This window comes from Gallus gallus, chromosome 7 (assembly GCF_016699485.2).
Source record: "Gallus gallus isolate bGalGal1 chromosome 7, bGalGal1.mat.broiler.GRCg7b, whole genome shotgun sequence".
NCBI lineage: Eukaryota > Metazoa > Chordata > Aves > Galliformes > Phasianidae > Gallus > Gallus gallus.
Window position 1 is genome coordinate 25,048,544 of NC_052538.1, and position 20,295 is coordinate 25,068,838.

Genomic DNA, 20,295 nt, shown 5'->3' on the forward strand with positions numbered 1-20,295 from the left:
TGGGGCGGATGGAGGGAGTTCCTTTTTTCCCCAGCCTTCATTTCAGATCCTAAGGCTGTGTTGGGACCTGGTGGTTCTCCCTGTCTGATACAGCTTGTTTTTCTTCTTCTTTTTGAAGCCTGGTGTTTGTCCAAAGGCGTTCAGTGATTTTTGTCTGACCATCATACGTAGTAAAACACGGAGGTGTTGATTTTGAGGTTTGGTTTTGCTTTGTTTTAGAAGTGTGTGGATGGATTTATGTGGAGAACAAGGGCAGCCCTGCAGCAGCAGCCATATGGGAAATCCATGCTCTGTGGAAACCAAGGACTTTGTTTAAAAAAATACAAAAAAGCCCACCCTGACCACACTTAGCCCATTAACCCACAGTTTGCGTAGTATTCTGGTGGATGATGGAGTGTTAATTATGTTCCAATTGCTGCGCATCCAACCTGAGTTTGAGGCAGAAGTTACCTATTGGCGGCTCCTTGAGGTGTGAGCCCCAGCTGGGAAGGACGGCTCAGTCAGAACCCCAGCAGCTTTCTGCCCTAAAATATCCCTTCCTTCCACCTGTGTGCCATTCAGCGTGGGGATGGTCCTTGTCTGCATCAAGTCTGGTTAAAACAAGGTCTTACGTAAACCAGCTGCAGAGCGCAGTACAGTCATAGGAATTAGCCGAGCTGTTCATGGTTTTGGAGTAATGCTTACAAAATAGGATTAAAAGGGCTGTGCTTGTGGTGATGATTTAAAATTAAGGAATCATAGAAGTATAGGATGGCCTGGGTTGAAAAGGACCACAATGATCATCCAGTTTCAACTGCGAGATCAGAGATGTGTTGTGATAGTTGTTTTTACTCAATAATCCAGTCTGGTTTTCTAAGCTCATAGAATACTTGTGGCTCCTTGCTGAGTATCTGTGGCTGTGAATATGAAATACGAACTGCCTTCTGTTACACAGATACTGCTTAAGGAGAAAATCTAGCAATGCCAGAGATGTTGGAAAACTTAGTTTTGTAGCAGGCTGGATTTAAAATTTTCAAGCTATATCTCAGCTGGCAAAAAACAGTAAATAAATGGCATTTGTTAGTGTGTGTGTATTCAGACCATGACATTTTGGATGCTTAGGGCTAGCCCCTCTGGTCAGCATTTGGGGCTTGCTGTGCTGCAGGATGCTCAGTTGTCCTCAAGGTTCAGCACTGCATAACTTGCTGCATGACAGTGGGTTTTGGCCCAAGCACTGCTTTGTGCTGAACTGCCCCGTGGTGAGTTCAGGCCAACTGCAGAGGCTCTGGTGTGCTCTTAACCAAGCTGAGAACCCTGTAGTGCAGCACCAGCCCAAAGTGTTTGGGGCAGGTATTTAACTGCTAAGGCTTAATGCTGGGCTAGCAACTCAGAAATGTTTATATCAGAAAAAAGAGGCAGAAATGGATTCAATCAAATGTGTGACCATAAATTGGTCTCTGCCGGGGATTAAGTAAGAGTTCTGCCAAAACAAGCTGGCAGGTAGGAGTGATTTGAATCTTTACCCTTCTCCCTGTAGGCTCAGTAAGCCTGAGCACAGTGTGTTAAAACCCTTCTGTATGGTGTTCTAATGGACTGAGGGTTACGGTGGGCGTTGAAATCAGCTCCCCTGGCTGCGCTGCCTGTGAGCAGAGTGCTTCATTGGCGACCATTAAGCGGGCTGCAAATCTTTGTCCTGCGAGAGCAACCCGAGCCCTGCTGCAAGGGGGGGAGAAAAGGGAAGAGCAGAAGGTAACAGCCAGGTGAAACTGTCATTTACGTTGAGTACCACCACTGGAGAGTTAGGGGAACTTCCCACCGCATCACACAGTGGAAGTATATCTTTGCTGCATCTTTGAAAATGATGTAAGGAAGGAGGACTTCAATAAGCCTGGAAGAATTTGAACTTAACACTGGAGAGCGTGTGAAACTTCTGCTGACCTACACGGAATACACAGCTGAGGGTTTCAGTCACATGCAAAGTGCTGCATAATTAATTCTGTGCTGACAACTCGGTGATTTAAGTCAGAAGGCAGCCAGAGGCCTTGGAAATCTCCCCCCGCTGCTTCGGGGCTGTTCTCCTGCAGGACTCACTCTGAGCCCACTCCCAAAGAACCTTCGGTGCGCTGCGGCAGGGAATGCGCCTGCACGTGGGTGTGCGTTTCACTTGTCGCTTCTGAGATGGTGTGTGCCCTAAGTCCAGCTCTGAGTTAAGCTGCTCCATTGCCTGTCCTCAGGGGAGGGCTATCAGCCTTGGCATTTGGCTGGGATAAGTGCTTAATGACAGCCCTAAGGAGGGACTTAATGCGGAATTGAGAAGAATCTAAAATATTCTGCAGAATAAGGTGGAAATGTCCTTTTAGTTTTAAATCAGGTGCAGAATGCTTCGTGCAAGATGAAGCCTTCTTCTAGTTCTGCTGTTGCAAATGATTTAATTTTACTTCCATCTATATATTGTGTGCTTAAGAAGAAAATATAGTGTGTGCCAGGAGCGTGTCAATAGTCCGGTGCCTTGCCCTTTGCAGATAGACATCACTGACTCAAATCGTGGACGAGATGTTTTTACACACAGGTGATTTGCCTTAAGGCTGCTGCTGGGACTGTTTCACTGCTGTCTAGTAAATCTGCTGCTGTCCAAAAAGCACTTTATTTCACATCCAAAAAGCTCTTTATTTCGTGTCAACAGATTAACTTGCCCTGAATGAGCTTGATGAGGTGCACATCTCAACACCGTCATTGTACTTTTTTTTCCCAGTGTGTTATTATGGAGGAGTTCTTAGCGTGAAAAATGCATGTGGTATCAAAGCTGCTTAGTGTTATTTACATGCTTTCTCTTTAAAAAGACTTAATTAATTTTTGATTTTTTAGACCATCACTTTAAAAGCGGTGTTTACACGGGAGTAGAGCTAAGGTTTGTTCATGAATGATGTATGAGCATATGCAGTGGCTTTTTGCAGCTACAAGTTGAGCTTTATGTAAATGCCTTATCTTAAGTACTGTTTGTTGAAGCTCCTTGCCCCACACTGTTTCCAGGCAGTCACTAGAAGCACTTGCTAATGGAATGCTATATCCTAATTCAGCATGCTTTTCTATCCCCTTCAGAACTTATGAGTTGCCTGGACAGCAAGGCAGAAACTACCTTGAAACTACCAAAACTGGTAGTTTCTTCAGCAACTTCTCCTATACTTCACTCTGAAAATGTTCCACTGTGTTAGATATTGTCAATGATACTAGTTGTGTTCGCCATTCCTTATCAGTGGATAAGGAAAGCCTGAAAGGGACAGTGATTAAATGACATTCTAATACTGTCAGCCTTGTCGAGTCCATGGGAATACTTTCCAAGAAAGGACATTTTGCATGGCTTATAAGGATTTGACGGATGCTTCTTGCGGGGTGTGCGTTTGGCATTCAGAAAAATAGGCATCACAAAATGGGGGAGAAAAGTATCTTCTGGATTATATTCTGGGAAGCTTAATTTTTGAGTCATCTTACTTTTGTAATTACAATATAAAGCATGCTTAGGTAAGAGGGTGGATTCTGCAGTACGTATTAATTCCTTCTGTCTTTTCAGAAAAAAGCCAAAGGCCAGCTCCTGTTTGAGCAGATCATGTATCACCTGGACCTCATAGAAAGCGACTATTTTGGATTAAGGTTCATGGATTCTGCACAAGTGGCGGTGAGTAGCAGTCAACCTCGGTGTTAAATTGTAATGTAGACAAAAAGCCAAAGGAAAACTGAAGCTGCGTGTTGTCTGTAGGAGGATATGGCTGTGAACGTACCAGATAGCTTGCATAGAGACTTCTTGGAAGCTTAATTTGTAAAAATGCAGTAGCTTTTAAAAACAGCAGCAGAGCATTGCTTGTCATGAGCACCCACCCTTCTTTCACGTGCACTTGTATGGCTTTATGTAGGTGCTTCTCATGGCTTAGCCCTGCCTGCAAGGATAGCTCCTTGTGTACTTCCTTATTTTTTTGTGTTTAAGTGGAATGTTAATATATCGTAGTGCACCTGTGTGTGTTTGTAAGCCTGATGGCTTCTCTTCAGAATTACTGGGATCAGGTTTTGTGTTCAATCTGTCATTGTGCGTTCCTCTTTTGAAGAAAGCATTTGACTCTTCAGCACCTGAAGCAAACTCCATGACCAGGACTGGCTGCTGCTGGGTGTCAGCCTCTCGCAGAGCAGGGAGGTGTGGCTGTAAGGAGGAAAAGACTGTTGTGCTGAGGAAGGGGATGTTATTGAGAAGCATGCATACCTCCTGTCAACAGAAATTAGAAGGCAGTCTACTACACACCACTTTATATTTATAAAAGTCATGTTAGGTGTGTTAAGCAGACACAGTCAGAGGTGATGGTAGTAGGTATTGTTAGTGAATGGCTCCATTGCATCTATTTGTCCACTTCAGAAAAGATGTCATTTGCTTTAGATATTCTGACTTGTGGTATCTGAAGCATTTCTGTGAGCCCGTGGGATCCTGTGGGGCTTCGCAGTGGCTTAGTTGTAGCTGATGGCACAACCTGTGTGGTGAGCTGTTGGCCGGTACTGTTTTATTGTCATGCAATGTCAGTTCATCCTGAGACCTGTGAAGGTTTTCTGTCTGAGGAGCGGCTTATGGCTCACTTTTGTCCAGCAAATTGTTGCTTCCTGTCCAGACAGCCCTGATGAGTATCTGATAGCACGCAATGTACCAGGTACAGAGCGGTTTAGAAGTTCTGTTTATGAGGCAAGGTAGAAGCTACCGTCTGTTTAAACTGAGCATGGGGGATACTCTCTTCGTAACAAAGCAGGAAGGACTGCTTTGTGCCAGAAGAGCTGAGCGCCACCGCCAGAGACAACTGCTTCAGGAACTGAAGAGCTATTGTGATGGCAGCTTTCTTGCAAAGAGGAGCTGGCACATTCTGGTAGAAACATGGCTGGTGCACAAAGAAAACCTCCTGGAAGCAAAGGCAGGGTCTACCAAGTGACTTGTCAACAATTATTTAGCAGACTTGCTAAATCAACAGCACAAGAGTCTGGTCTCATAGTGAACAGGACTATCCGCTAGCTCTGAAGGAAGAAATCATTTCTGCTACCCAATTTAAATCTAATTATATTGCTTCACTGCCTGGTTGCACGTGAAGATATAAAAAGACCCAGTAAAAACCCTGAAAAGCTAGCAACGTGTAAGTAGCTGGGAAAAAAAAAAAATCTGAGAGAAACTGCTTATTTTGATTACAAATCAGTAAATCACTTCTATAGAAAGGATACTATTCCAAATATGTAGATGCCTTTTATTAATTCTTTTGAACTGCTTCAGTGACTTGTAGTAGGTCAGTGTTGGAATCTGTGATGTGCTGAGAAAAAAACAAAACAAAATGTAAGACAAACTCTTCCTGATATTTTGCACTTGAGTGTTCAGACAGCTGTTGAAAGAATTTGTGAAGTGAAAAAACTGTCTTTTTCATGTGATTTCTGTGTTAATTGCTGGTCTGATGGTTAAGGACAGTCACAGTAAGAGGCAAAGGAGGTATTTGCAAGTTTGCTCGCAGCATGCCAGGCTTGATCTGAGCACTGCTGAAGCCAAGGGAACAGGCTGTTGTGGATTTGAGTAGCTTTGGTTCAGGCTGACTCTGAGCAGCACAGCATGCCCAGTGATGGGACATAAAAAGTTGGGGATAACTTGTTGGGCTTTTGGCTTTCCCCTTAGCCATATGGAAAAGAAGTTTCTTGTAAGGAAGTACTCACTGCTGAACTTAGGAATTTACCAACTGTTTAAGTTGCAAGCATCAAAGGCTTGCTGTTCCTAATGGAGCGATAGTGCACAGCTCTGTTCCTTCAGCAGCTGTTTTGCGTTCTGTAGCATTCAGTGCTGGAAATGGCTGTACAGCATTGCACCAGGTATGCAGCCATGAGGTCCAGAAACAGGAATAGGTTTTAGCCTCACCATCTTAATTGAGAACAAAACAGCAACAAAAACTTATTTGCCCTACCTTCTTCAACTGTTGCTGGTTCTTTTTTACTTCTTATTTCTGAAGAAGTGGACTGTTTCAGTGATGACTCCCAGTACTTTGTTCCACGTGCTGCCTGTTGTTTAGGGAGCTTTATCTCTGGATTTTAGCAGGAGGCCGTGTTGAACAAACTCTTGTCAGAGTGTGAACTTGAAGAATCTTTTTGCCAGGTCCACTTGAATTCCATTTTAATCACTTGGAGTAAATCTTAAGTCTGCTGATGTCTGCGTGTGTCCATGCACACAGTGGGTTTTTTTCCTTCCTTCCCCTCCATTGGAAAGCAGTCATTTCCCTTCTGCTGTGCGCCCCCATCCCAAGCAGGCTCTGCAGGCAGTGGTCCTGCTGAGCAGAGTTGGACGTTCAGTGCCTGTCTTGGGCCTCCCAGAGCCTGCACTGGAATGTGGAGGAGATGAGAGAAAGCAGAAGGGCAGTGAGGCGGGCACAGAGCTGCTCCGGTGGTCTGCAGAGGCTCTCTCAGCCCGTCCTGTGTCTAAATCACCTGCAAGCCTCAGGTGGAGCGTGTGTGTTCTTATGGTGGAGGGAAGGAGTAAGTCAGTTCTCTCGTAGTAAGTGACTTTGTGGAATAGGAAGAGAGATCATAGCATTTTCTTTAAAAAAAAAAACACAAAAAAACACCATTTTTCTGGCTCTGTAAGCAGAGCTGACATAAATATTTACTTCATTCCTCTTTCAGATTCCTGCTTTATTTTAGAAATTCTAGATAACAATTTAAATAGCTTTCTGTAGCTACTCTGTTTAAATGACTATTAAGGGCGTTTGCAGCTGTGCACACCGCAGCAGTTGGTGGTGTTCTGATCTGCACCTGATCCATCAGTCTCTGCATCCTGGCTGTGTGACAGCCCTGCTCTGAGTGCAGGAACAGGTTTGCACTTGGCATCACAACCTGGCAGTACCGGTTCTGTCTCATAGCCCTGTTGCTTTCCTGCCCTCTTTGGGGCCCGCTCTGAATTTCATGGCACAAAGCTGAACCGAAGGCATGCTGCTAGTTAAGGAGTTTGTCTGTATGAGTTGTGAGGTGACATTTAGGCTAGGTGTGGGGATGCAGTGTTACCTGGGCACTGTGAGCACCCAGAACACGGGGTGCAGGAAAGCTTGTTCAGGCTGCTCAGCCCATGCCATTACATTGCATGGGGTGCTAGGATTCCTGTTGCACTGAGTCACCTCTTAGGTGCTGAGAGCTGTCCAGGTGTTGATGGCCCTCCAAAGCAGATCTCTTCTGCTAGCTGGGTGCTGGTTTCCCAACTTTAATTTCTGGTGTAAACACTTCAGTAGTGGGAGTTTATGCAGTTATGTTAGGAAGCATAGCATATACGTGTAGGAGTTTCTCTCGGCCTGCCATCTACAGCTTACTTTTCACATGCTCTTACGTGCAGTATAAATTAAACTATTATTTTGGCTTTGGATAGTCAGCCTTCATGTCTAGTATAAAGCTTAGAATTAGCATTAGTAAATGAGGCATCAAATTCTGTCCTCCCATGTGACCATTGCTAAAATGACAGCTGCAAATAGACTGAAGAATCATGTGGAGCTGACCGTTCTGTTCAGACATCCACAGCTCTGCTGGTATTTACTACACTCGAGTGATCCAAAAAGAAGGACCAAAAGACGACAATATTTACTTTGTTTGTCCTCTCCACATCGAAGTGATCGCAGCTGAGTCAGAAAGTCGAGTTCTGGTTTCTGCCTCCCTGGACTACTCTGCCTGACTGCTGATGTGTGGGGTCAGTTTTTGGTTGGATAGGGTGAATTTTTTAGTAGTTGAAAAAAGAAATACTGGCAGGATACTTCTAAGTGGGTGATACGTTCTTGAAGATTGGATTTTAATAAGGTATGTCAAGATGTTTCTGTTGCTAACATTTGCATTATAAACTTTGACTGAAAGTAACTTCAGTAGGCACTGAGAACTGTGAATTGCAAAGGATTTGGACTAGACTGTTTTAATAGACCAGTTATTACAACATGGTCTGCACTAAAATACAGGGTTTGTTTGTTTTTTGTGAGATCTCCTTATTGATGAGTGCATTTATTTTTCAGCACTGGTTGGACAACACAAAAAGCATCAAAAAGCAAGTTAAAAGTAAGTGTCCTTCCCATTTTGAACCACATACTGAGCAGGAGGCACAGAGTTGAACTTTGTGAGGTGGGAAAGGGGCCGTGCTCCGGGAGGAAAACACAGGGACAAAACCCATTGTGTAGCTGCTCACTGCTTAATGACCTCTTCCCTCTACAGCTCATATTACTTTCATCTAATGCCCTTAATTAAACATGTTAGAGGCTCATTAATTATAGTTTAAATAGAGACAAGGCAGCTGAAGGTGCTTTAGCACCACAGATCTTTATCCTGTCTATAGGAAAACTTGTCTTGGAGCCTCCATCCCTTGCAGTAGCCCAGAATGCCTTGGTCTGTTTGAGTCCATCTCTCCAGTCATTACCCACTGTACAACTCTCATTGTGGCCTGCTTGATCTGTGATCCATATTTGGGTAATCTGGGACATCAGCTGATCTCAGCTGATTTAGTCCAGCAGCTTCCTCGCTGTCTGATGCAGGAAGTCTCTGGGGATTTGTGGTGCTCTTATTAGTAGAACAAATATTTTGGAAGCACCAACAGAAAATTCCTACTGTCAGATACAGGAATCTACAGAGGGCTGTATGTTTTTTAAGGAACTGTTAAACCATCCTTCTGCTGGATTAACTCTTCAGTTTCCAGAGATGATTCTTCCGTGGAAGGGCCTATCGTATCTCCCCTCAAATATGTCAAAAATTCAGTGGAATATACAGATCAAAGTTGCCAATAGTGTGTGCTTCCCAGAGCTATGGGAAGTCACCGGAGAGGCTCACAGTGTAGGGATTGGATTGACCACAGAGCCAAGATGCACAGCTTTCTTGGCGATGGATGGAGCCCTTAAATATGGGGATTAACCTAGATTTTCATGTGCTTGGCAGGGCACATCAACTTAGTGTGATATGACTGCTGGATTGACGTGTAACACATGCAACTATTTTGTGTGTATATTTCAGTGTACTTTCACCCTGCACTTCCCTGTCACAGAGAAATTCCTGCCTTAAGACCTTGTGGGTAGGACAGCGCTGATTTCAGTCGATGTTTGAGGTGTGATTCTGTGTAATAAAAAAAAATCTCATCCAGTACACGTTAACCCTGTCTTGTGAATGAATTCTCCTTTGCAGTTGGCCCGCCATACTGTCTGCATTTTCGTGTCAAGTTTTACTCGTCAGAGCCCAACAATCTGCGTGAAGAGCTAACAAGGTGAGATGGATTTTGCAAAGCGGACAGCTCTGAGCCTAAAAAAGGGCAGGAAAGTGTGGCTTTTGGGTATTTCTTTGAACAGTTGTGCAGCGCTTTGGAGAACTGCTTAGAGCTGATGGCTTACCTGGCTGTTGGTAAATGTATCAGTATTTGCTATATTAGTTTATGCACTATTTTTCATTACACATCCCTGGCAACCAGTCTGTTTATATGCAGTGGACAGAAGTTTTTACTGAAGTGCTATCATTTGTCTATATTCTACTGAATGCATTTAGTTTGAGCTGCATGCAGCCATCCTGTCCTTTTAGGCAGAAAAGCACTGAGCTGTGAGTTAGGTCTTTTCTTTGGTAGAAATAAGGTTGGTTATGTTTCATTGCACCTATGATCTTTGCAGTGGTTACACAAAGAGAAAACGCTGCTTTACACTGTTTTGAGGTGGGCTGACAGTACTAGTGCTGTCCGTGGAGGATTGTACTGTCAGGTGAGCAGATAATTCTCTTGTTGAAAGCATTTTACATGCTCGTTCAGAGCTGCATTTCATGTTGGACTGAGACATATTTGAGGTGCTTTGAAAGGGTCAACTTACCATCTGTCAGCTGTATAAATCTGTTGCGAAAAACAATGTTACTTCGCATTGTTGTCACCACTGCTGGTGATCCGTTTTGGAAAGAAAACAGAATTGTTATGTTTTCTTGACATCTGCAGACACTTCATACCTCCAGCCATTTGTAAGAGTGTGAAGTGGGTGTGCTTGGTGTTGGTGTTTATCTCTGTGTGAATCTTCGATCTGCGCTCCAGCCAAATCCCTCAGAGTGCCACCAGGAAGATTACAGTAGCATTACCCTTTGCAACCATATGTACTCCGTGCAGCTTCTTACTCACCTCTCATAACTTCATGTTAGAATTGTTTCAATTTCTTCTTGGTAATCTGGGAGGAACGTTTTACTTCCTGACTTACGTTCCCAAATCAACAGATAGTTATCTTCAAAAATCATAGGAATAGGAAAAGTTCAGACCAGTATCTGTCTACCAATGTGAAACATGTTCATCTGTCTTGACTGAGTTCTGCCAGTCAGACCTCGCTGCACAGGTTTTAGCATGACAGAACTGAAACCTGAGGGCTTTTAAACCCTGTCTGTCTGCTTAGCTAATCCCCCAGACCAGGAGTGCAGCACACCTGTCTTCTGTCTTGAGACTGTTTCACGAAGCAACAGTGGAAAGAGGAGCTCTGCTCTGGGTTACAGGTGACACTATGGCTTTCCAGGAGTTTCACTTTATCTTGTGATAGGACACACAGCTGGAGACTGTTGTCATCAGCTTCCACAGGTGCAGCTTGGTCACATTTTCTGCTGCTTTCCTGCCAGATGCCACCAGCCAGAGGAACACAGCCTGAGCATGGGAAGTGTGCTTGAATTGTTTGCAGGTGTTGTGTGGCAGATAAGCACAGGTTGGTCACAGCCAATGCACACTGGGAGTCTGTGCTCATTCTTTGGATATCCAGGGTCACTACTAAACAAATGCATTCGTGATGTAGAGGCCAGCTTAGGATAATGAGTGCTTTGTCAAAGTACTTGTGGATTTCCAAGGGACCTGCAGAAAAACTGCCTGCATCAGTTTCACATCCCTGTAAGTGGGTATGAGCAGACATAAGACACACATGGTCTCAGTGAACATCAGGGCTGAAACAGAAGCATCGTCTTTGGCTTTGTGTAAAGCTTCTGTTCAACTGCAGTGGAATTCAATCTGGATGCCATTGCTGAAGTCATCCTCTCAGCTGGTGAGACTGCTTTTGTTGTTTAAGTAAAACTGTGCTATAATACAGAAAGAAGGCTGTCAGTGTTGGATTGGAAGGTGAGTGCTGCACACTGGAGGGGGGAAGTGCTTTTCATTTATTACTTGCCCAGTTTACACAAGAAGGAGAATACTAAATAAGCAAGGCAGTGATGTAAAATCTACCAACACTAAATATAGCAGGGGAATCACCTCTTGACCATCTGGTCATGATGTGTTGAATGAATACACCCCAAAATTCAGTTTTGGCTGACAGGACACATTGCTGACTCACGCTGAGCCTGCTGTCACCTGCATCCTCATCCTTTTCTGCTGAGCTGCCCAAGTAGGATCCTGATGAGACTTATTTAGATACTCCGTTTTGTTTTTCCACGCAGGTGTATAGTTCAGCTTCTGACAACTTCTAGTTGGGGGTTTATGTTATTTGAAATGCGTGCCACGCTAACCCTAAGCTAATGAAGCACATTTAGTGCAATTTCTTCTGTCTTGAAAAGCTGTGTAAGGAGTAGAAAACTGAAATTTTTCAGGTTCTAACTGCTTTCTCTTGACTGAGTGACACGTTAGAACTGTTAATCAATGACTTCTTCTCATTTAATCCTGCAGGTATTTATTTGTTCTGCAGCTAAAACTGGATATTCTGAGTGGAAAGTAAGTATTCCTGATAAACAGTCTTTTAGGCAACTACACTGTGCTTAGCATAGGATTTATTAAACTTCCATATTTGGATAACTAGTGAGTTTTACTAAGTGATGAATTTTTCTTTAGAGCAGTACTTCTGCTGCATGAGTAGTGCTCATTTAGTTTAGTACTTGTCTCATTAATTTGGTGAAAATCTACTAATCCTTTTTCACTTTCGTACCAAATGTTTGTAGTTTCTCACTGTCAGATGTATGAGTTGTCTGCTAAATAGTGCCAGAAGAGGTTTTAATGAGGCATTTCTCTTCTGACAGATTGGAATGTCCTTTTGACACAGCCGTCCAGTTGGCAGCTTATAATATGCAAGGTGAGTGGGTGTCAGGGGGGAAGGATGAAGTTGCCTGAACAGCTTTATATATATTCTTATTACCTCTTTTAGTTTGTCCTTCTGGTATGCGGTGAACAGGTTCTGTGCAAATATTAGCAATCCAGTGTGAAACAGAGCTGCTGAGTGTAATTTTGCTGATAGTGCGTATAGAAAGTTACTGATTCCTTAGAAAACAGAACAAGGAGGTTCTGAACGTAAACAGCTTCGTCCTCAATTTGTTTTCTGAGGTACTTTTGTGCTAACCGTATTAACGAGTTGCCTTTGATTCTGATTCCGGCTGGGAACTCCCTAATCCATGGTTCCCCTGAGAGCTGTGGTGTGTCCTTCACCTACTTGTGTAGGGCGTACGTCGCTGATCTTCATGGCTGATGTTTTGTGATACTTGAGGATGTGATCTTAACAAACGTGAAGCTTGCTGTGGTTTCAGAGAAACCCACAAGAGAGGGGAGGCTTGAAGTTCCAGATATATCTGGGTTGTATCCTTTTTGGAGGATATAGCACTGTGGCCTCATTCAACCCAGTTTGAGTCTACAAAAACATCCCAGAATCTGTTGTGAAGCTGAGGTATGGAAAAGGGAATTTGGAGATGTGCCATGTGTTTGTGCAGCACAAATTCTCTGTGCAGCATTCATCTTGTAAAGCAGTGTACTGTTGCACATAGTGAGCAGGAGTGTTAGGTAACAGGGCCAGGTCACTGAAATTCTTCCTCTTACGGATATTTTCCAAAACATGTTTTGCCCTTAAGGGGAGGAGCTACTAATAGCCCTGATCACGTGTAGGTATAGAGAGCTGGTGTCAAGCTATAAAGAAACCTGTCTTTTTCTCCTGTTCTTTTGAATGGAGGAAAAACAGAATGCAATCCGCAGTTAAAAATACCAGCGTTGTTAGAGCCTAAAGGTACAGGTTCAGTGTGTAACTTTTTGGAAAATCTAAGTGATCTACTTGGGCTGTATATGCGTTTCTTTTTGTGCTGGGCTTTTCTTTCCTCCCTCCAGAGTGAGGCCTGCAGCAGGGCTTTCATCTTGCTGTCTGACAGCTGTGTACTTTTATTTAAATCAGCTGGAACCCAAGCTGGCTTTGACAGCATTCCTTTCAACAGAGGCAGGCGTTTTAGTGGGAGTAAATTATTATAGAACTACAGACTTCCTCTGTCAGCATTTAAAAAAATAATCGAAACGGAAAGAAGAGAGAAGGAGGGGAGCGAAAAGGCCATTAATATACCCACTGTGTTCAGAAATCCAAGGAACACATCATGGCACTGTGTGTAGTTTGTGCACCTGTGGAATACTTTGTAGGTTTATTTGACTTTTCCGTGTCTTTTCAGATACGTTCCTTTTTTTCTTTCCTTTTTCCTGTATAACATGCATAGTTTCTTTTTGCAGACAGAATAATTATTGGCATTTATTGGAAGCTCAAGTTCCAAGTTAGAATTACTTCCGATTTTTTGGATAGAAGTTGAACATCAAGAAGCCACTTGAAATCGGTGCAAGGAGTGAATACGTAGTGATTCTGAAAATCAGAACTTCCTTGTAAAAGTTTCTTAACTGAATGTCAGCATTTTAGGCTGACTTCATACATCAATCTTTCCAGCAGGACTCCTTAGCATCTGTGGAAAAGAGGGGTTGCACTTTGAAATAGCACGCCCACTGACTAGTATGTTCCAGTATGCTCTCTAAGTAGCATCACTTCTTACCCCTGCTGAGCATGCAGCAGTGTATTAGATGAGCCACCTGGTATTGCCATTGTGTTCCTTGAGAAAAGGGAAAGAGAAAAACCACACCTGTATGATGAGACCTTGATACAGAGTAACTTTAGCAGGACAGGTTTACAGTCATAAAACCAAAAATTAATTTTTAGAGCATGACAAATAATTCATGGAAAGCTAAAAACTGTTTTTTCATTTTACCAATTGGAATATATTTTAATAACTTAATACAGAATTCCATTGTAACTTGAGTCAGCTGTTGTCTCAGTGGAGGCATCAGTAACAAAAAGGTTGAAAATTTTCTACAAGAAGAATAGTTTCAAGGATGTTGATAACTTCAGCTTATAAGAGCTTTTATACTGGTTTATCAACAACATGCTGTAAAACTAATGGAAAACTTTTGTGTAGACAGTAATACCATTTTCTTTGTGTCCCAAACTTCCTTGTCAAAAAAGGTGACACTGCAATTACAGGGAGGACTGTGAGAAGAGGGGGTGGAGCGCAGAAGGAAGCATACTATCTAAACTAGAGAAGTACACAAAAGTTCCTTTTTATATTTTCTGTCTTTATGGTGAACGCTGTTTGATAATGCTGTTCTGTTACAGCTGAACTTGGAGACTACGATCCTGCAGAGCATGTCCCTGAGCTGGTATCTGAGTTCAGATTTGTGCCTACTCAGACCGAGGAGATGGAGCTGGCCATCTTCGAGAAGTGGAAGGAATGCAGGTACAGGTTTTTCCAGTGCACGCCATCCAAGTGTTTGCACTCATTTTTCTATGAAGTGAGCGTATTAAGAAGATACTGCTGATGCTTTTTCTTGTTCTTATAGAAAAATGTAATCCTAATGCGTTTCTGTCATATTTTGTAAAAGGATGTCATATGAAAAATGATGCTTTTCATAGGTCTGAGTAAAACGATGAGGTTGCAGAATCTTGAAATGCAGCAATTTTGGCTGCAGTGATGTCAAGTTAAAACTTTCAGAAGTGGCCTTCATGTTGGTGAAAGTGAAGGAGAGTCAGCAGTGCTTAGGTTTTGCACAACCTCTCATGCTTTCTTCTCCTCTTTCCTCATATGCCAGTTTTTTCTTTCTGTGCTTCTTCAGGCATCAACCTAACGGCAAAAAATGTATTTCAGGGGGCAAACACCAGCACAGGCTGAAACTAACTACTTAAACAAAGCTAAGTGGCTGGAAATGTATGGTGTAGACATGCACATAGTCAAGGTATGTTTAACCACAGCATGGTGACCTTTTGAAATGATAATGTTAGCTTTGTCCAGCGTTTAAACACAAGTTTTGCTCTGAGGGGAAAAAACAGAGCACAATACTCATCTAAAGTATGTAACAAGTGATGTGACTTTCCATCAACATTCCACCTTATACTGTGCGTTTCTAGAAGATAAAGATCCAAGGATATTTGCTCTGTATTAAATGTGCGATTGGCGTGGCATTCTGGACTGTTGTTTGTGTTTTGACTGAGAGTTAAGGGCAAATCATAGTCATTAAATTAAAAATGGCCGGGGTCCAGTCAGTTACCTCTTGAAAAACTGCAAGTAGAAATAGATCTCCTGTGGAGAAGGACTGCACAAAGGCAGTCCTCATTACAAACACAAATCAAGAAACTTGGGTTTTCCACTTCATTTTGTCTTATTGAAGGGGTGCCATCTAGAAAAATCCATCGCATAAGATCATTGAATGCAGAAGCACCTAGAACATCTTCGTTGCACTAAATAACCAGATACGTGTTTAACTAACGCTGGGCAAACAAGCTGTATTGATCACTGGATGATGTGGATATGTAGTCAAACACTGAAATGAGCATGATTTTTATTTTGTGACTTAGGCAAGAGATGGCAATGATTACAGCCTGGGACTAACCCCTACGGGAGTTCTTGTCTTTGAAGGAGACACAAAGATTGGTTTGTTTTTCTGGTAAGCTTTCCAATTGTGCATTGAGATACAATTTATATCTTCACTCTTCCGTTTCTTTTACACTACCCAATTTTTTATTTTATTTTTCCTTTTAAATATGAGAGAAGTGGGAATACTGGGTACCTGCAGAAATGTTCTGAGGCCTGTGAAGCATTTTTATAGTGTCCAAAAACAGTCTTTTTTTTAATCATGTGCAGAGAATGGGCAGGCAGATGGTGATTGGAATTTCATCATACAAATAGTTACTTTAACTTAGTCCAGTCCTATAAATTTTGCAGAGGAACACTCACTTTGTGGCAAAAATTCTATTTGCGTGTCTTGTCAACTCAGTACAGGAGTCCCTCCATGGTTGTCTTGGTATTTTTTTACTGGTTGGATAGGAAAGTGGTTATATTTATGTCATACCGTATTGTCTGCATTTGGAATTTTCTGAAACAGAGCCAGCATTGGAAATGATCTGTGATATACTCTACAGGCTGTTTGGGTTTATTTAATAATGCATTAAAAAGGTTTGATCTGCCTTTGTGTCCTTATGAGCTGAGTTTTGTGTGCTTGTGGAAGACGAGGCATGCAGAGGTATTTGGGGGAAGTTTGATTTCCACTCACGTAATTATTATTTTAATTCTGATAGATCAAAATGTTTGGAAGTTGCTTTTTACTTTAAAGTTTCTACTGAAGTGTTAAATTTGAAAGTAATATATTGCCATCCATGGTATAATGAAGCTCTGTTGCCTGAACTCAAACCACCCACAAAAAAGGGAGCAGGGAGGGAGGGTAGAAGGACTTGGACCAGCACGTCTAACCTAGCTCTCTGTGAACTGCTATTGAGAGAGCTGAACGTAACCTGTTTTTTCTGTTCATCTTGCAGGCCAAAGATAACAAGACTTGACTTCAAGAAGAACAAACTTACTCTTGTTGTTGTTGAGGATGATGAACAGGTAGATAACAATCTGTTTAGTTACATCTAAGTCTTGATTATATAGTATTGTTTATATGCTCCTGACCTTTAAGTTTTGAGAATTAACACGGATGCCTTCTGGGATTTTTGGTTGTGACTTTTTGTGGGGAATAAGGGAGTTAAATGTGAAATGAAAAAGCTAAATAGCTTTTTTTTTCTCACCCTGTTTTTAAAAGAGGAGTACCTCATTAAACTAATGAAGATCAGATAATTTGGAAACCATGTACTGGCTTTGGTGCATTGTGCAAGAAAGTCTTTTAAAAGGCCAGGTAGCACTTCCAGTGGGTTGAATTCTTTGAACAGGTGCCAGAGTTGTTCCCATGAGAAGAAATTGTTAATTCGAAGAGATCAGATTTGGAAGTGACACCAAGTTAGCCTCATAGGATGTTAACCTTTCTATAATAATAATAATGTCTCTAATTTGTAGTTACTCAAGATGTGCTTTGTGAAATTTATGGGTGCCATTCCCAGCTTAAGACATTGGAGCAGTTGTTTGTTAAATCTTCCAAAAAGTTTAATGTTTCTGCCCTAAATATTTCTCTTTTACCACAAATCTTAGTATCTATTTTAAAAAAGTATTTTACTTGGCCTGCATTTAATTGTATCTTTGATTTGTTCAAGCCTCTTACAAATCATTAGCGTACTTTGTGTGTTTTAAGGGGAAGGAGCAGGAGCATACTTTTGTCTTTAGACTGGATCACCCCAAGGCTTGCAAACACTTATGGAAATGTGCAGTGGAACATCACGCCTTCTTCCGGCTCCGAGGTCCTGTCCAAAAAAGCTCAAGCAGATCAGGCTTCATTCGGCTGGGCTCCCGCTTCCGCTACAGGTCTGTTGGGGCCATCAGTTTTCACTGTGGACCTGGGGGGTGGGTAGTGTGAGGCTGGTAAGAATTATGAGATAAGTGCAACTAGCAGTCACCCTCGTAACACTACAGGGAAAAAAGGTAAAGAGAAAACAAAAAAAACAAAACAAAACAAAAAAACAAAAACAAAACACGAGCCCTTTTCTTTACAGAGTCCTGAGGGAAACAATGTTCTGAAAATACGTATGGAAAATAATCCTTGAGGAAAAAAGACTTGCCTGGAAATTAGAATGTCTACATGTTATCATTTTAGCTTCGTTACCATCTTTCTTTATGAGCTTTGGCAAGCTGCCTTAACTTTTATTTTCTCCTAGAATTTTGAGCCTCTCTCTGTCTGTGTAGGTACCATCACCTAGAAATAAACAAAGGAAAACGTGCTCCTTCAGCAACTTAATGTTTAAGGAGTCTTTCCTTCAGCTTTTTGTTTTGGGAAAATGGGTGAAGGGTAGGATGTCGTGAAATTCCTTTTTTTGTGACTTTCTGAAGTTTGTTAAGTTTGGGATTTTTTTAACAGAACTGAGATCTGATTATTAAAGTATGAATTTAAGTTAGAAATGTAATCGTTTTGTGAACAGCATCTCTTTTCTATCATAAAAAGTGATTTATTGTTGTTCTTTTACTTGGCACTGGTAGTGGGAAAACAGAATACCAAACCACCAAGACCAACAAAGCCAGGAGATCAGCATCCTTTGAAAGGAGGCCCAGCAAAAGATACTCAAGACGGACACTACAAATGAAAGGTAAACTAGGGACATTTCTTTCTGAGATGTACAATCCGCTGTGATGACCTCCTCTAAAGATGATCGTATCCTTAGAAGGTTCTGTATAGGCATTTTTCTATAGTTTCTCTTGAATTTTCAAAACTTAGTTTCTTTTTAATTATTTGGGAGGTAACGTCTGTTTGTCAGAAAAAGTTTGTGTCCCAGGTACAACGTGCTGCCTGGCAGCATGTGGTGCTTACCTTGTCTCTTATTCCCCCCTCTTGTAAAGTGGCCTCCAGGCAGATCTTTCCTTAAATCCACATCTTTGGTTTACTCTTGAGATTATTTACTTTTGCAGTTTAAAACTTTTCATACATTATACATGGGATACATGCAACATTTGGTCTTTAGTTGCCTACTTTTAGTCAGTGCTTGACTACATTAATAATATACTTTAGTATTTAACTGACAGGTTAATTACAAATTTTTTAATTAACACTTTGTGTACACCTTTGCAGCACACGTTGCTAAACTTGAAGAAACAAGGTAAGATGCATTCTAAACCTTTCTCTTTGATGTTTGTCAGCTATATTTGAGTGCATGTCTGCAGGTAGTTATAAGATCAGTTGAATGTAAGTAGCATTAACATCTTAACTAGTTTTGCTGTGGATCTTCTGTTTGTTTGCTTTAAACAAATCCTACTATTTGAAGCAGAGCTGCTGTATTGCTGTCACACTGAAGATTTTGCTTACTAGAGGGCAACACTATTTGTTTATGACTAGCTATGATTATAAGCTGCTGATAACTTGCTGATTATAAGCTGTAGTTCCCTGTGCTGCCATGTAAAATGACCAGGTGAAAACATGAGGTTCTTGCTGAGATCTGCCTATTCTGGCTGTATGATTGAGATATGTATGTGAAGTGTTTTTATATTCTGTACTGTACTTATATTTATTTGTACATTATTTGAGAATGTTTTTATATACTGATAATTATGAATTAGTCACAACCAGCACAGAGAAGCCTTTAGATGCTTCATTTCTATGCCTGGAGTCTTTCTGAATGTGGAAGTTTATACCATAGTTGCAATATAAAATGAAGCCAGATCACTGGGTTTTACAGTGTTCCCACAGGAAAGAGAGGACACCAGGCTAAAAAGAATTCCCTGGTAGCAGAGGAACTAAGTTTTGCTTTCAGTCCAGGCTGCTTCTTACATGAGAGAGGGGGAAGTCTAGGAAAGGTGAGGCCAATGCTGCAGTTGCTTTAGTGGAGTCTCTTTGACTTTGGGACTTTACAGGCAAGTCCCCTCCTTTGCTGGCTTTCCTTTTCATGACACTGGAAAGTTCTCTTTAACCCTGCTTATCTTTAGAGTGCTTAAATGTACTCTGCACTAAACGTGTGACGGCCTGATTAATTACTGCTCTCGTCATGCTGTTGTTGTTATGCCCTCCCATGAGTTTCATGCTGCTTAGGTCATTGTGAGAGTGGGAGGAGAAACTCCTTATGCAGTTTTGCTTCTGATAAGAGCAGCCTTCTGATCTCCACATAGGTGTGGCATTGTTATGTTGGTCTCCAGAGCAATCAATGCCATTGCTGAAACTCTACGCTCCAGTGTTGCTAATTGAAATGCATCATGAAAGATGTATGTTGTTCCACTCTTTGGCATTACCTCAGCACTGGGGAATGTGCTGCCCAGAAGGCATTCTTAAATATTTCTGCTAAAGGTGCTCTATCCTGTGGTAACTTCCACGTTCTCTGTATAGAAGGTCCGAAGTTGGGAAGCAGGCAAGGAACAGCTTAGACAGAGATCTATATAAATTGTCAGTTTGCCAGGCTGGTTTGCTGTTGTCCAGATCATCAATCAAAAAAAATAATTAGTCGTAAGATCCAGGAACCATTAAAAAAAAAAATCAGGAAAAAAGAATTGCCTTAAATCTTTTCATGATCACTTAGCTTTACATAAGATTTACAACACGTTGTTATTGTACGGAATGTTCGTGCTTTTACATCTCTCAGAAACATGAACATTTGAAAATGTAGAATAACAAAAAGCATAAAATTGTTGATGCTGTGC

The 20,295-nt window shown here is 41.7% G+C and overlaps 1 protein-coding gene across 7 annotated transcripts in view; it reads left to right on the plus strand.

The window, feature by feature from the left end:
- EPB41L5 (erythrocyte membrane protein band 4.1 like 5) overlaps positions 1-20,295 on the plus strand; it is a 47,672-nt gene that overhangs the window by 4,319 nt on the left and 23,058 nt on the right. For all 7 annotated transcript variants that reach the window (XM_040704319.2, XM_046943877.1, XM_040704318.2 and 4 more), the window contains exons 3-14: positions 3,548-3,652; positions 8,016-8,058; positions 9,169-9,247; positions 11,642-11,686; positions 11,989-12,041; positions 14,373-14,493; positions 14,902-14,989; positions 15,609-15,697; positions 16,566-16,635; positions 17,315-17,484; positions 18,154-18,260; positions 18,740-18,767. In XM_040704319.2, the coding sequence (XP_040560253.1) occupies positions 3,548-3,652; positions 8,016-8,058; positions 9,169-9,247; positions 11,642-11,686; positions 11,989-12,041; positions 14,373-14,493; positions 14,902-14,989; positions 15,609-15,697; positions 16,566-16,635; positions 17,315-17,484; positions 18,154-18,260; positions 18,740-18,767 (998 nt within the window). The remainder of the gene's footprint in view (positions 1-3,547; positions 3,653-8,015; positions 8,059-9,168; positions 9,248-11,641; positions 11,687-11,988; positions 12,042-14,372; positions 14,494-14,901; positions 14,990-15,608; positions 15,698-16,565; positions 16,636-17,314; positions 17,485-18,153; positions 18,261-18,739; positions 18,768-20,295) is intronic.